Consider the following 17,778-nt stretch of genomic DNA (forward strand, 5'->3'; position numbering starts at 1 on the left):
TGGATTAGATTCAAATGTATTAGGGATGGGTACCGAATTCGGTACTTTTGAGGTACCGAACCGAAACATGTCGGTACTACCCAGTATCGATTCAAGTGAGATACAAAAAAAAATAAAAAATGTTTAGCTTTTTTCTTTTCATGTCAACGTTCACACGCACAATACACGCTTACCTAGGATTTGACTTGATTCAACAACAAAGCAGTCGGAGCAATGGCAAGCCGAAAACGGTCGAAATTGTAGTTATTTGAAGTTTGGATTATTTTTTTCACGACTGAGGTTGGTAAATACAATTTTTTGAGACTAAAGTACCGAAAAAAGGTACCGTTGGGTACCGGTATCGATTCACAGGTACCGGTACCGTATCGGTTCAAATGTGAAAGATACCCATCCCTAATTATCATTATACAGCACAAGTACAGTATAACAAAAATAAGTAAAGTGCAATAGTAATATACAATGTACAGCTGATTAAACTGGATATAAAATAGATAAATTAGTACTACTGAGTATAGTGCTAATTCGATGTATGTGCAGAGTATTAGTATTCATATGTACAGTGATAAAGGTATAAAGACACTATTACCTGTTACCTATCCACTTCGTGCCTAGTGGCACATAAGGCCTTCACAGAGCGTTTCCACTTCTCTCGGTCAGCTGCCATTGTTCTTGCTTCAGGCCATGAGCTCCACCCTGCCTCTTTTCTTTCTTTCTCTACTGTGCGTCTCCAGGTAGTCTTTGGTCTTCCTTTCCTTCTTTTCCCTTCTGGTGCCCAAGTCATTGATATGTTGCAGTCGTTGTTGTGGTCTTGCCTCAGTATGTGTCCTATCATCTTCCATCTTCGCCACTTCACTTCCTTGCTCAAGGGCTTCATGTCGGCTCTTTCTAGTAGCTCTACGGTGCTGATGCGGTCTTGCCACTGGATTTTGAGGATTCTTCTGAGGCATCTGTTATGGAACACGTCGACTGATTTGTTGTCTCCCTTGTTCATCTTCCATGTTTCACATCCATACAGTAGGACTGGCACAACCAGTGTTTTGTACAATCTCAGCTTTGTTCTTCTTGAGATGCTGTTGGAGTGCCAGATCTTTTTGAGTTTGATGAATGCACCTCTTGCTTTGGATAGTCTGTTCTTTAGGTCTTTCATACCCCCTCCCTCTTTACATATGGTGGCTCCCAAGTATGTGAATTGGTCTACATCCTCAATCTCTTCGTCGTTGATGTTGATTTTGTCATGGTTTCTTGCATTAATTCTCATGGTTTTTGTCTTTCCGGTGTTAATCTTGAGTCCCACTCGTCTGGCTTCTCTCTCCATTCTTGTAGTTTTTTCCTGGATTTGGTGTTTGGTAGAGGAGAGTAATGCTACATCATCTGCAAAATCCAGATTGTCGAGTTTTGATGTCAACTTCCATCTGATTCCATTCTCACCTTGTCCAACTGTTCTTCTCATTATCCAATCCATGATCATTAAGAATAAAAAACCTGACATGTTGCATCCTTGTTTGACACCGCTGTTGATGTTAAACCACTCGCATATTTCTCCTTGGTCTTCTACTGCACACTGGAAGTCTTCATAGAATATTTTCACTATCTGGACAATCTTCTCTGGGATTCCATATTTCTTCATAATTAGCCATAGGCTTTCATGGTGGACTGAGTCGAAAGCCTTTTCAAAATACACAAAGTTCAGGTGGAGTGTTGCTTGCCACTCGTTTACTTGCTCAATGACACTATGGTAGTAGTTATACTGGCCAATAGTGTAACTAGTAAGAGTAGGTAAGGGATATGTTACAGTAATATGATTATATTCAGGTATGTACAGACATATACCTATAACTCCATCCTACTGTTACCCTCTCACACATTTGCATGCACACACACATACACACACACACACACACACACACACACACACACACACACACACACACACACACACACACACACACACACACACACACACACACACACACACACACACACACACAGTTTTGAATAAAGCACAAGGAAAGGAAATGAAAGGAAATGAAAGGAGAGGAGAAGAGATGGACGGAAAGGAAAGGAGATGAAAGGAGAGGAGAGGTGATGAAAGGAGAAGGAAGGAAAGGAGATGAGATCAAAGGAAAAGAGAGGAGAGGAAAGGAGAGGAGAGGAGATAAAAGGAAAAGAGAGGAGATTAAAGGAGAGGAGAGGTGATGAAAGGAGAGGGAAGGAATGGACAGAGGAGATAAAAGGAAAAGAGAGGAGAGGAAAGGAGAGGAGATGAAAGGAAAAGAGAGGAGAGGGAAGGAATGGACAGATAAGAGATGAAAGGAAAAGAGAGGAGAGAAAAGGAGAGGATATGAGATGAAAGGAGAGGAGGTGAAAGGAGAGGAGAGGAGATGAAAGAAAAATAGAGGAGAGGAAAGGAGAGAAGATGAGATGAATGGACAAGAGAGGAGATGAAAGGAAAGGAGAGGAGAGTTGAGGAGATAAGTGGAGTACATGACGGGACAGGAGGCGTGAATATTAAAGGCAACCAACTTGTGTTCAGCTTTTCGTTCAGCGTTTCTCTGATTGGCCACACGGCCAATCAATCAATCCACTAGCACACGCCCTTGCGGCAGGAGAGACGCGGCAGAACCAGCGGTGTTCTGTTGTGTGACTGTACTACAGCGGTGTTCTGTTGTGTGACTGTACTAAACTCTTCCACCACATGACCGACATTTGACATACAGTACACCTCCTATCTATGTTGGGATTATGTTTGGTCATGACAAAACAATAAAAATCGCTACTGTTAGTAATGCTGCCACCACCCACTTCAATGACAGAGCTCTCATATTTGCGAATGCATAAACTATATCTTAAATTATGGCGATGTGTCTTGACATACAGTACACCTCCTATCTATGTTGGGATTATGTTTGGTCATGACAAAACAATAAAAATCGCTACTGTTAGTAATGCTGCCACCACCCACTTCAATGACAGAGCTCTCATATTTGCGAATGCATAAACTATATCTTAAATTATGGCGATGTGTCTAATATGGCTGTCGCGAAGTCATTGATAAGCGACAGCCATATTAGACACATAGCCATAATTTAAGATATAGTTTATGCATTCGCAAAATATGAGAGCCGCTGTCATTGAAGGGCTTCTACAACGGAGGAACGGCCGCTGCTGCTGCTGGAGCTGAACCAAGTCAAGCCGCGGGCGGCGCACGGAAGCCGGGGATAAACCACCGCGTCGCCCCGCTGCGCTTCAGGCTCAGCAGCCTCCACGGGCGAAATAACATATAACGTTACAGTTCCACACTGATGTACAGTGAGTGTCTAATATGGCTGTCGCGAAGTCATGCCTCTCCCTCTGAAAGCCCATTCACGCTGTGTATCATAGAGACATAGAGCAAGTTCAAGTTCAAGTTTCAAGTTTCTTTAATAGTTGTCATACAGAAGTACAGAATACTTTCATACAAAATGCTTCTTACTGTTACGCTCCAGAGACTGTGCTAGACAAGATAGTATCAAATAACATAGTATAGCATGTAATTTAGAAGAAGAAAATGAGGTCACAGTGTTCGGTATAGACATATGTACAATGTTCTGAGTTACCATATAATATACAATACTATGTACTATACAGTACTATATAGTGCAAAGCAGAAATGGGATGAGGTACAATTTAGGTACAATTTACAGTAAGGTGTACGAGTTGTCGTGCAATCCTTCATCAATAAATATAAAGTGTGGGGAGTGGGTGCTACAGTGTGTTTGTTTAAAGTGGGTGTGTGCTATAAGTGTGTGGAGTGGGTGCTACAGTGTGTTTGTTTAAAGTGAGTGTGTGCGTGTGGATGTGTGTGCTATGTGCGTTTGGTGGTTGTTGTTGTGTAGTGTTCATTCATTGTTCGTTTAGCAGCCTGATGGCCTGGGGATAGAAGCTTCTTCTGAGTCTTTCTGTGCTGGCCTTGAGACTCCGGTATCGCTTGCCTGACCGCAGCAGTTCAAAGAGGCAGTTGTTCGGGTGACTGGAGTCTTTAATGATTCTCTTAGCCTTGCCCTTGCAACGCTTGTTGTAAATGTTCTGGAGGGTGGGGAGCCCCCCTCCAATTGTGCGTTCGGCTGAACGTGTCACTCTTTGTAGTCTGCTTCGGTCTTGTGCAGTGCTATTCCCAAACCAGGAGGTGATGTTGCCGGTCAAGATGCTCTCTATTGTACATGAGTAGAAGTTCTTAAGGATCTTCTGACTGACTTGGAACTTCCTTAGGCGCCTGAGGAAGTAGAGGCGTTGTCGTGCCTTCTTCACAACACTGTCAATGTGTGTGGTCCATGTCAAGTCCTCGGATATGTAGGCTCCGAGGTACTTAAAGCTGTTGACTCTCTCAACCGGTGCCCCGTCGATGCTGAGGGGGCTGTAGTCCTTGACCCCCGACCTCCTGAAGTCCACAATCATCTCCTTTGTTTTGCTGACGTTCAGGGAGAGGCTGTTTTCCTGGCACCATCCCGCCAGGACCTTGACCTCTTCCAGGTAGGCCCTCTCGTCGTTGGCAGAGATCAGGCCCACCACCACTGTGTCGTCAGCAAATTTGATGATTGTATTGCTACTCCGCTGAGCCACACAGTCGTGTGTGTACAGGGAGTAGAGGAGGGGACTCAGAACACAGCCCTGGGGGGCCCCTATGTTGAGGGTGATGGATGAGGAGGTGCAGTTGCCTGCTCTCACCACCTGGGGTCTGCCAGTCAGGAAGTCCAAGACCCACTGGCAGAGGTCATAGTTCAAGCCCAGGTCCCTGAGCTTGGCTATGAGTATGGAGGGGACTATGGTATTGAATGCCGAGCTGTAGTCGATGAATAGCATTCTCACATAGTTCCCCTGCCTCTTGTCCAGGTGTGATGCTGCTGTGTGCAGCACATGGGCTATGGCGTCCTCCGTGGACCTGTTGGGGCGGTATGCAAATTGCAGGGGGTCCATGTTGATGGGGAGGGAGCACTGGGTTTTATCACTGGAGATATATTTCTCACTCACCATTGTATTTTGCGCCATCTGACAATATCATAATGATGTGTTTTCTATATTATATCCACAATCATTAATCTAAAAAATTGTATGGGCTTTGATTAAACATGTAACCTACACCTACTGTAACTTACTGTACCTCTGCTTCCTACTGCACAGCAGGTAATGGCGTTAATCAATGGAACGCGAAACATAATAACGTTACGCTTTCTAGTTCAGCGCATTTCATAACTGTATGGGCTTTGTTTATACACGAGTGAATCTGGTAGTTGGTTGTTAAAAACGCGAAACATAATAACGTTACGCTTTCTAGTTCAGCGCATTTCATAACTGTATGGGCTTTGTTTATACACAAGTGAATCTGGTAGTTGGTTGTTAAAAGCACGAAAACGAAATAACTTTACGCTTTCTAGTTCAGCGCATTTCATAGCGCTCCACTGCTACCGCAGCTGAACACAAGTTGGTTGACACAAGTTGGTTGCCCGCGCTGCCGCTCGCTTGCGCTCCTTGGATTTCATTTGGGACGTGGGACGACTGCGCTTGCCTGCGCGTGGGGGCGAACACAAGTTGGTTGCCTTTAATATTCACGCGGACAGGAGAGGTGAACAGAGGACAGAAAAGAAAGAAAGAAAGAAAGAAAGAAAGAAAGAAAGAAAGAAAGAAAGAAAGAAAGAAAGAAAGAAAGAAAGAAAGAAAGAAAGAAAGAAAGAAAGAAAGAAAGAAAGAAAGAAAGAAAGAAAGAAAGTAAGAGAAGAGAAGAGAATACAAAAGAGAACACAGTGAGCAAACAGGTTGAAAGTAAAAGCGATAGTGAATGGTAGTGAATGAAAAGATATCTGCTGGAGATTAGCGTGGGTGGAGACCGACTGTAATTCAATGGGGTCACCTCGGATGTGAACCAACAACACACCACAACATCCAGAGATTGCAGTGAGACCTGGCTCTCCTCAGCTGTCTCCGCCCCAAGTGTGTGTGTGTGTGTGTGTGTGTGTGTGTGTGTGTGTGTGTGTGTGTGTGTGTGTGTGTGTGTGTGTGTGTGTGTGTGTGTGTGTGTGTGTGTGTGTGTGTGTGTGTGAGTGCATGCCTGCGTGTTTGTGTGTGTGTGTGTGCGTGCGTGCGTGCGTGCGTGCGTGCGTGCGTGCGTGCTTGCTTGCGTGCGTGCGTGAGTGCGTGCGTGTGTGTGTGTGTGTGTGCTAGTGAGTGTGCATGTGTGTGCGTGCAAGTCTCAAACCTGGCCACAGTCTACTTTGTGGAGACGGTCCTTGCATTAAAACAAGATAATGATAAAAACAGACCCACAGAACAAGTCAGATCAGGACTCAGTGGTGGGAAAGTCAACCATTTAATCCGAGATCCGTGTCAATTTGACCTATTCTCAAATGTATTTAAAGTGTATATTTAAAGTGTTTGGGATGTCTCCTATACAACAGTCATGTTAACCGCACCTGAATCTTTCTGATCTTTTACAGGAAGAAGTGTTGTGATGGCTTTAAGTTTGTGCTGGGCCAGTGCATTCCTGAAGGTAGGATTCGTCCCAAACTGTTTGGATGTCTCTCTCACACACTGGCTTGTGATATATGTGTATCGTTTTTGGAGAGCTCTCTTACTCGGTCCCATCGGTTTTAGATTCGCTTAGGAACATTTCAATAGATTTTCTGTTGTTTTAACCTCTCTGAGAGTGGAATAAAGTTCCAAGTAACTTCAAATTATTATTTTATTACTGTGGAATTGCCATAGTTACCCCCTCCCCCATATTGCTATGACGTCCGAATTTCCCCAAGGGGATCAATAAAGGAATATCTTATCTTAAACAAAGCGCACTACCAAGCAGGGCTCTTTTGCCTAGAGGTCTAGAGTCATCATTCATTTAATCTTTATTTAATCTCAAAGGATAAATTCCAATGATGTTGAGAAATACAAAACATAATAAATACAAAGAAATATATAGAAACAGAAAGGCAATCAATTAAACATTTCAAATTTAAAACAACTGCAGACTGTGGTGAAGTGGTTTGCTATTAACGATTTAAACTGACCTGAACTGAGTTTTAAGGTGCATTGTAAAACGTTTCCATGTTTCTGGGGCACAGAAGCTAAAAGCAGATTTTCCTAATTCAGTGCAAACCTTAGAAACCTTAAGTGTAAGACAATCACCAGAGCCAGTATGATATGGTCCAGAGCTCCAATCCAGCAACGATGGTGGGAAATCACCAATAATGGCCTCATACAGAAACAGATACCAATAAGTCTCTGCCAGAGAGGACCACCCTACCTTAGCATATAGATTACAATGATGGGTACCATAACTGTCACCAGTGATAAATCTTAGAACATAATGATATAATGAGTCCACAGGCTTTAGAGTGGAAGCAGCAGCATGTCTATAAACTATGTCTCCATAATCCAAAACAGACGTCAGCTTCAACGTCCTTCCTTCTGCTAAACATAGAAAAACTGGTTTTGTTTCTGTACAAAAAGCCAACCTTATGACACAGTTTACTTGCAAGATTATCTACATGGCATTTAAATGTACATTTCTCATCAAGCCAGATGCCAAGATATTTAAATATTTTTATTCTCTCAATATCAGATCCATTCAGAGTGGATATGCAAATCCTCACAAACAGTACCATTGGCTCTAGAGAACAGCATTAACTTTGTTTTATTTGCATTTAGTACCAGATTAAGATTAATAAACCCATCCTGCAAAATATTAAAAGAGAGTTGTACATTTTCAGCGGCTAGTTTTGGAGAGTCTACAACACAATAGACAATGGTGTCATCTGCATAGAGATAAGCCTGACAACCCCTCAACAAAGAGACAATATAATTAATATGAATTTAGTAAATAAGACTGGCCCATGGATTGAACACTGCGGGGTGCCTTTTATAATGGGCAAGCACTCGCATTGGACATTTGCCGTTTTCACACACAGAAAGATAACTCTTAAACCATTTGCAGGCAAATGTGTCAAAATCAACATTTATTAACCTTTGCAATAGAAGAGAGTGATCAACTGTGTCAAATGCTTTTGAAAAATCTACAAAAAGGGCGGCACAATGCTTTCTTTTGTCAAGGTTGGATACTATATAATTTGACACAGATGATACCACTAAAGCCAAATATTTTCTAAGGGCCCACTGGTAATTTGTGTTTAGATTTGTATGCTTATGATATCAGCAGCACCATTAACCTTACTCAGCACTCGTGTAGCTCATCTGTGGGGGTAGATTGATGTAGAAATAATGAAGAATCTGTTCTGTTTACTTAGAAATGTCAATAGTTCAACAATACTTTGTTTCTTTATTTCTTTCCATGTCTCTTTATGACAAACAGATGCAGATTTCCATAATCTCCTCATCTTGCACCATATCCGTACACAAAGTCAGGAAGTGATAAGATGCCAGAGACACTCTATATATGGAGGAGACGGAGCACTGTGGTAGTTTCCAATGGAGAAATCTGTAACAGTCAAAATGGAGGCAACAACAAAACGACTTGCTACAAAACAAACACATTAAAGAGTAAATGATGTGATAATATGATATTATGTTGAGCAACATTACAATTACCTGCATTTTGAGGTGAAACGTGAGTTTTAAATGTGTTTTAAATCACTCTCAATCTCCCAAAAGCCTGGGAATCGCACAATGAGTGGTTGCCATGGTAACTACATTTACATGTAGTAATAAGAATGCTGTGGCTGGAGCGGCTGGGTGGCGCAGCGGACAAGGCGCTCATCACCAACGCAAGAGACACTGGTATCGAATCCAGCTGTCAGCGTTGCTTCCGGCTTGGCCGGCCGTCATACTGGCTCGATTGGCGTCAGCGGGAGGGAAGCCGGTGGGTGGGTCTGGGTCGTTGTGGACAGCGACTCCTACAGTTCGGTCGGGGCGCCTGCACAGCGAGGGAAGGATCTAAGGGAGGTAGTGTGACCTTCCACACGTTATACTCTCTCAGTGAGAGTCCGCACTGCCAGGTGAAAAGAAGTGGTGGGCTGGGTACACATGTGTCGGAGGAAGCATGTGATAGTCTCCACCCTCCCAGACCGACGGTAGGGGGTAGAGTGCGCAACGACCAGGAAGGGGATTGGGAATTGGCATAACGACTAACATTGGGAGGGGAGAAAAACGGAAAAAAGAAGGAGGAAAAAGATAATAATAATAAAACATAAAAAAAAAAAAAAATGCTGTGGCTGAAACCACTGGAAAGTCGCATGTGTCAAAGCTGGTCTGAGTGGGGGGAAAAGGTGTTGATAAAAATAAATTATTATTTATTATTAATAAAATATGAAAGAATCATTTAGTTTAGTTTAGTTTAGTTTAGGTCATGTTTAGTTAGTTTTGGTCATATACAATAAAAGTACAAATAATACAAAATACAAGAATACAGTCATATAAAGCCCTAGCCCTCCCTCCACCCCCCCTCCCCCCTCCATATTACCTCCCATTATACACCCCTCCCTCCCGCCTTACAATGAAAAGACACAATACATTATATCCAGTACATTACCGAAAATAATAAATACAAACATCCTACACAGTACTCCTTACATGAAAAAGGGATATGTAATATGACAAATTTATGACAGATTCCTGACCATGGATGACTCATTTGAAGAGATAGGGGTCAGTGTGCTATAACGATTTATTTCCCTTAATTAAATGTCTTCCAAGATGTGACACAGGAGATGTGTTGCCATTGTTGAGATGTCCTGTGTGTCTCTCCAGACTACGATGTGTGCGCCGGCGCCCCCTGTGAGCAGCAGTGTACCGACCACTTTGGCCGCGTGGTCTGCACCTGTTACCCCGGCTACCGCTACGACCGCGAGCGCCACAGGAACCGAGAGAAGCCCTACTGTCTGGGTGAGACACAGGACAACAAATATTCTTCTGCTTTTACATCATATCGGCACATATGGAGTCATTTATATACATAATAATGCCCTTTTCCCCAATATCAACGTAAATGGTATATATATAGCGATTTTGTCCAAAAGCGCTTTACAATTTGTTTCTCGCATTTTACCCATTCAATCACACATTCACACACCGACGGCAGAGGCAACCGTGCAAGGTGCCAACCTGCTCATCGGGAGCAGTTAGGGGTTAAGTGTCTTGCTCAAGGACACTTCGACACACGCTGCCCGGGAGGAGCGAGAATCGAACCGGGAACCTCCGGATTACCAGACGACTGCTCTACCTCCCGAGCCAATGAATATATTATATATATTATACATACTGTATGCTATAGATAAATAGCTGCTACTGTACAATATACCCTTAACTTCATGTACTACACTATGTAAGATATGACTCCAGTGCCCCAATTTCTTTTTAGATTTGAACAGCTGTTCTGTATCATTTATAACGTATAACGACAGTTACATGTTATTTCAACAGTATTAACAGTGGTGTCAAAATGCCACAGCGAGTTTCGGGTTGTAGGTCATTTCAAAAAGCACTTTCTTTCTTTCTTTCTTTCTTTCTTTCTTTCTTTCTTTCTTTCTTTCTTTCTTTCTTTCTTTCTTTCTTTCTTTCTTTCTTTCTTTCTTTCTTTCTTTCTTTCTTCCTCTCTCGCTCCCTGACTTCCATTGTTCCCTTGCGTCCATCTCTAATATACCTCTCTCTCTCTCTCTCTCTCTATCTCTCTCTCTCTCTTTATCTCTCTCTCTCTCTCTGCGTCGTAGACCTGGACGAGTGTGCAGAGAGGAACACGACAGTGTGTTCCCAGATGTGTGTGAACTCAGTGGGGAGCTATAGGTGTGAGTGTGAGAAAGACTACTTCCTGGAGGAAGATGGCAGAACCTGCACCAAGGGGGAGAGAGGTGAGTTTCTCCTCTGTTCTCTCCAAGAAGGCCACATCTGACTGCAATGAGGACGTGACCACATTGTATGTGTATGTATGTGTGTGTGTTTGTGTGTGTGTGTGTGTGTGTGTGTGTGTGTGTGTGTGTGTGTGTGTGTGTGTGTGTGTGTGTGTGTGTGTGTGTGTGTGTGTGTGTGTGTGTGTGTGTGTGTGTGTGTGTGTGTGTGTGTGTGTGTGTGTGTGTGTGTGTGTGTGTGTGTGTGTGTGTGTGTGTGTGTGTGTGTGTGTGTGTGTGTGTGTGTGTGTGTTTGTGCGTGCATGCGTGGTAGAAAGAGGGAGGGAGGGAGAGCTAGACGGAGCGGGAGAACGATAGAGAGAGAAAGAGAGAGTGGAGAGAGAGACACCTGGTAGTCATTACACATCCCAGCTCCTTGTAGATGTCAGAATGGCTCTCTCTCTCAAATACTCACAGAGCTGCCCCCTTGACTCCTGGTCTATTTTGATTTGCCTGATGCATCTGAGGCAAACATCACAAATGGACCACGGGAGGGGTGGTGGGGTGTGGGTTGTGGGTGGGCGGGCGGGCGGGCGGGGGGATCCGACTCTGTTGCAAATGGAGCGTCGTGCGAAGGAGATTTGCTACTTCCTCCCATGAGCTTATCTCCCATTACTTTACAGATACACTGCAAAAAGAAAAGATCCATCCTTAAGTCATTTAATCTTGAATTAGGTTTAGTAATTGGAAAAATCTGTGACCTGAAATGTTTTTTTTATTTATTTATTTTATTTTTCTCAAAAGTTCAGTTGGATTTCAATTCCCATTTCAAACCTTTATTTAAACATGAAAGGTTTCCCTCATCTACAGTCACATCGAGTGTACATAAGCAAAAAGAAAAGCATATAAAATCACACAGCATATAAAATCATCACCAGACGACTGCTCTACCTCCTGAGCTACTGTCGCCCCTAATATAAGGAGGTAGGAGGTAGGAGTATAAAGATAAGGATAAGGATAACTTTTATGAATCCCTCTTGGGGAAATTTGGTGACATACACATACAGCTCATAGTCTCATTAAACAGATATTTCACAATCATTACATTTTTACAGTAATAATGGTACACATAAATTCAAACAGGCATGTACATTTGTTGACACATGTCGACTACAGTATATCTGAGACAGCGTATGTATAGTCTGCTGCAGAACAGCACTGAAGTGCATCTGTGCTTCGGCGAGAGGGAGGGAGGAAAGAGTTAATGTCCTATAAGGAGGTAGCTTAACAATAATGATGTAGTATAAGGAGGTAGCTTAACAATAATGATGTAGTATAAGGAGGTAGCTTAACAATAATGATGTAGTATACGGAGGTAGCTTAACAATAATTATGTAGTATACGGATGTAGCAGGGTGGATTATCCCTGCTTTGTAGGAACGGTTGCTGGCAGTCACAAGGTAGCTGGACACAGTAGAGCTCCGTCTGACTGCACCCTCGTCTTTGGGCCTGGAGCGTCAAACTGGGGCCCGGTAGTGGGAGTGAATGGGGCCCGGGATTTACCAACCTGGTCTGGTCTTCCTCGCCTCTCCGGGGCGGTCAGCAGTACTCCCCAACTCGCTCTCACCTCCCTGAATAGCTCCGTTAACCCTCCCACACCTAGTGACTGATATGCATAAATATATGCAGTACCCTCCCTCGACGACCACTAGAGACCTTAATGACTGGAAGGGGAAAGGGTCAAATAATAATAACATTACCCGCATCAAAAAGGGTTAGGGTTAGACTCAATAACGGACATGCACACACAACAATTCCCGTCTTAGTTCGTTTAGTGTTACTTATACTGGGCAGTGACAAGTAGTACTGGCAGTGAGTCAAATGGCATACACTATCAGTATTCCTAATAATTAGAATAACAACATATATAACACTTATACAATAATACCCCAGGAAGAAACAGCTTTAACGAGACGGGAAATTAAGAGGCATGACAGTCAATCAAACCATACACGTTATCACACTCAAAAGAACTGAAAAGGTGGGCCCACTGTACCTAACAGAAGTCCTATGCTAATGCCGGCATGTAATGTTTGGGGTACCCCTTATGAACTGTAGTTAGCAACCGTTAGCTCGCCCGCAGGCTGCACCACACTGTGTACTGTGTAATAGATCCGGAGCATTGATGCTCGATTATACTCAACCAAAATGGCGGCCGTGCCGCACCACCACCGTCCGGGTGGCAAGATGGCGTCGAACGCTCTCGTCGCGGGTGCTAGCAGGCGGGGCTGGAGCAGGGGCAGTAGTGAGCTGAGAGCGTGTGCTGGGTGTTGGCGACCTCTGCCGGTCGGGACGGCCTCCCGTGTCGGCCTGAAGACAGCCGGTGTAGAACGGTTGTAGACAGCCGGTGCAGAGTCGACGGCGCGCATCCATAAACTCGCCCTCACTCACACTGAAGCTACACTCTGGGTCCCAAACAGCCCACCTGCTACACGATTATACTGTGGCGCAACGTGGTTGACTATACCACCGGTCGTCTTCAGCGCCTCGTGCTAGGGGTGCACTGGAGTCGATATAGCCGTTAGCAACATGCTAATTATACCGTCACGCTGCTACTATAACCCGATAACTATGGACGTCAGTCCTGGGGCTCAGTCTCTCTTACTCACGCACTATCACGGATACTCTTATGATAACCCGTCGCTCGCTCCGGCGGGGCTCTCCGGTGGTTCTTTAACGGGGCTATTCCAAAGCACCTCCCGTTGTAGCTGCGACCGTTCACGGCTACATCACAAAACCGAAAAGGTCTTCCGGTTCTTCCTTCCTCCAGGTAATTTCCTCTTCCTCGCTGCCTGCCTCTCTCCCGTACACTCTCTGCCTGCCACCGCCCCCTGCTGGTACCGCCTACTAGTCACACAGGGAAAAGGACTGGGTGGATCGAATATGAATCAATTTCTGTTTATAATCCATATCCCAGCGAGTAGAACAAGGAGGAGCCTGCGTCATTGTTCGTGAGAATATCAATGGAAACTAGTCAACATGTCTTTGTGCACAAAGGGGAGATAAAAGGCAAGTCAGCACATCTGAATAATAGCCATATTTTCAGGTTGCTACACGGAGGTAGCTTAACAATAATGATGTAGTATAAGGAATTTATTTCACCCCATTGGCAAACGTGTTCACGTGGTTTCTGAATGTATGATTTTAAGACTCAATGTGAGCTTAAACTACGCTTTAAGAGGAGGGACTTTTTTTGCAGTGTATAAAAAAGAACACCTGGTGGTGGTTGGGAGTCCTGAGTTGGAGTGTGGACGGCCCCTGCTGTGTGGCTCTTTGCCGTGGCTGCAGACATGGAGAGAAATATTGTACAGACACACTCTCACACGTCCATTTAACATGTGCACTCATAATAGTAAGTCCCTATTATAGTCCAGACTGAGAGCCAGACAAGGAGAGCTCACGTCAGCTGTGTTTTCTTTTTTTACTCTCCATGGTTGTGCAAGTCTCCTGCCTATGCTTTCATATTTTAATGCGGTTTTTGAAGAAAAAATAATAATAAATACACGAGAGGCAGGGGACGGCTGGTGGGAATTCTGAAAGGCAGGAGAGCGAAGTTGCTGAGGATACTCTTGTGTTTTTAACATCTTATTTTGAAATGTTGGTACCTAGGAATATGTCAGTTGGTATGCTGCGGTAATTCTTTTTAAAGCATACATTTTTGACGTGAGGTAATTGGTTTTATTATTATTTTTTATTATTAAACGGTTGACGTTTTGCTCAGAATGTGCATTTCTAGCTGGTAGTATCTGTTGAAACATAACCTTTTTCTGCCTAACCATAACCTGACCCTGACCTTAACTGTTACCTGACCCCTACCCTGACATCTTTATGGCCAGAATGTCAAAGTATATCCTTATCCCCTTATAGTTAAGGGTTAGATTAGACTAGAATAGATTAGATTAGATTAGATTAGATTAGATTAGATTAGATTAGATTAGATTAGATTAGATTAGATTAGATTAGATTAGATTAGATTAGAATAGATTAAAATGTATAGTACAGTACAGTAACAGTAAAGTGCAAAATCAATATACAATGTACATGTGATTAAACTGGCTATGAAATATATAAATGAGTAGCTAAGGGATATGTACAGATATAGATATAGTATATACTATCTACAGATATGTAAAAATGATTATATGCAGGTATATACAGACAGATGTGGATATATAGTATATATACGGTAGAATAAATAATGATATATATAATATATCACACATAGTTATATGGGTTACATTACATATGGTGAATGTAAAGTAATTTGTCAGGATTCTTCAAAGGGGGAAGTGGGGTAGGGTGTGAATCTAATATCCTGGTACCTGACAAGTGTTGTGATAAATCTCAAGTGCAATCTCATAACCAGCGAGCCTCCCGGCGCTTCTACTGTATGTGTAGTGGGAAACAGCCATATATATCTGAGGTATTTCGGCACGGTGGGTATTCTGACTGACGTATGGTATGCCACTCATCCCCAGAGATCTACTGTACTATAAAGACGTGTCAAGCTGCCCCCGGCACGTCTCACACTGTGTCTGATAGAGCTAGCAGTCAAGCATATGGTCTCTACTACCCTAGACTCCCACCACCACCCCCTCCCCCAGTCTGACACATTTACTAGGAGGGTTTTCTGCCTGTGTCTAGGATGTTCAGTGACCCAGAACTCAAGGGTCCAGGTAATGACAATGTTACAGTGTTTAGCTACATGCTGTACGTCTCGACATCCCCTCGACAGCCAGTTAGCTCACGGGGCAGGCAGCTCCCCGTGGCTCCGACTTTAGTAGCGCATTAAGCTGCTCATGGTACTTGCGGAGTGACAATATAGTTTATTTTTTTACCGCAAGGTAATACATAATATATACTTGATCCATTTTCAGTTGTTGAATATGATAAATGTACCCTATATAATGTATATTATATGTAGTCTATTATGGAGTTCATATCATTTTTGTTACTGTTGCCAAGTTTGGTAATGTTTACTATTGCCTATATTTATTGTAACGTATAATATAACTGATAACTGGCATACGCCGTATATTTTTTATACTTTGTCGTATTTTTATATTCAGAGTTAATCATATAGTTTACACTGTTTATTTTTGTCTTATTTTTATATTCAGAGTTAATTATATTGTTTACACTGTTTATTTGTTCTCATATTTTTATATTCAGAACTAATTGTATTTCCTATATTCATGTCTTTCTACTATTTCCCTGCCCATACCTCTACCCCCCTCCCCCATGCTGCTATTAGGGGTGGGGGGGATCGATACGTAGTAGTATTGCGATACTTTGCATGGCGATACTGTATAGATACAGGGACGCCAAGTATCGATATTTAATTATTTATAAAAAAAAAAAAAAAATTAAAATTGTATAAGGAAGTTGCATTGTTCATTTCATAAAGACCCCGGCTGAAAGAAAACAAGACCCACCATTACCAGCTAAGTACCTAGCTTAGCTTCAGTTTAGCCTAACCTGAAAAGACAATAAATAAGGGAAGATGCCGGGACTCAGCTCTCCCACAGAATGTACTAGCTGCCTGAGGATGAGTAAGAGGATTTTAGAGCTGGAGGCTCGAGTTTCTATCCTGCACCAAATCCAACAGGATGAGCGACTCATTGACTCTATTTTTGAAGCTACTACAAATATAGCCAATGATACCATGATTGAGACCTGGCCTAGGCTAGCTACAGAACAGCACCACCCAAAAGACGGTCCCTGGCACAAGCAAGGAGCTAGACCAAAGCAGTTGACCACCGTCAAGGATAAAAGGAGAAATAAACTAAACAGGAACACGACTATTACCTCACCCCCGGTACCGCCAGGAAATAGTTTCAACCTACTCTCAGAAACACGCATATCAACACCCAAACCAAAGAGACTTAGAAGCGTGGCTAACGACGCTAGCGAAGCAAACAGCGAGCGGAACGGAGCTCACGCTAACGATGCTAATAGCAGGAATACCGGAGCTCACGCTAACACTAGCGAAGCAAACAGCTGGCATGCCGGAGCTCACGCTAATGCTAGCGAAGCTAACAGCCGGCACATCGGAGCACACGCTAACGACGAGACGACGAGGAAAACAGAGCCACGAGCGACGCGGCTAGCAAACCCGACCCAGACTGAGCTAACGGCTAACAGTGAAGAGACTACCATGCGCCGAGGAGAACGTCGCGGTAGACGACACCGAAGGTACGAGACCAGCGTTAACATGCCGGCTATTGAGAAGGCTAGTGGTACAGCTAGCGAGGCTTCACCAAGGCCACAGGACTGTGGTAAGAACCGGCAGACTAGGCTTAATCCAAAAACAAATGGCCCCAAAACTGTTGGAAAGAAAAATGCTAACCTCACACAGAAAACAGACTGCATACTGATTGGAGATTCCACAACAAGGTATGTGGAGATGGCAAACACAGAAAATATATGTCTAGAAAACACATCTGTGAAAGAGCTGGCCGAAAGACTTCCAACACTCATCGGGCCAGACATAACAAAAATTGTCATTCACTCTGGATCGTTTGACATCCTGCGAAGGAAAACGAGCACAGAGACATTGAAAGAGGATTTCACTTGTTTAATGAACACAATAGACAAATATCAGGATGTATCCATCAGTGGACCAATTGCATGCTATCGCAGAGGACAAGAAGCCTTTAGTCGACTCCTAAATTTTTATTCATGGTTAGAATCTGCCTGTCTCACACACAAACTGAATTTCATTGACAATTTTAATGTGTTCTGGAATAATCCTGAACGCTTTCAGAGGAATGGATTCTTCCCAAACCACCTTGGTTCGAGGCTTCTAGCAGCAAACCTACGTCATACCTTAGTGACTTCCAAGGGCATCAAACTCATGATACAAGCACGAGCACAAGGCGTCCTGTCCCCAGGCCATCATGGCCACCAGCAACCC

General features: G+C 43.4%; 1 protein-coding gene across 2 annotated transcripts in view; it reads left to right on the plus strand.

The window, feature by feature from the left end:
- The window catches only part of ccbe1 (collagen and calcium binding EGF domains 1), a 134,738-nt gene that overhangs the window by 89,110 nt on the left and 27,850 nt on the right, over positions 1–17,778 (plus strand). For both annotated transcript variants that reach the window (XM_084324013.1, XM_084324014.1), the window contains exons 3-5: positions 6,468–6,520; positions 9,730–9,864; positions 10,689–10,826. In XM_084324013.1, coding sequence (XP_084180139.1) covers positions 6,468–6,520; positions 9,730–9,864; positions 10,689–10,826 — 326 coding nt within the window. The remainder of the gene's footprint in view (positions 1–6,467; positions 6,521–9,729; positions 9,865–10,688; positions 10,827–17,778) is intronic.

This window comes from Notolepis coatsorum (genome assembly GCF_963971535.1).
Source record: "Notolepis coatsorum genome assembly, chromosome: 11".
Lineage (NCBI taxonomy): Eukaryota > Metazoa > Chordata > Actinopteri > Aulopiformes > Paralepididae > Notolepis > Notolepis coatsorum.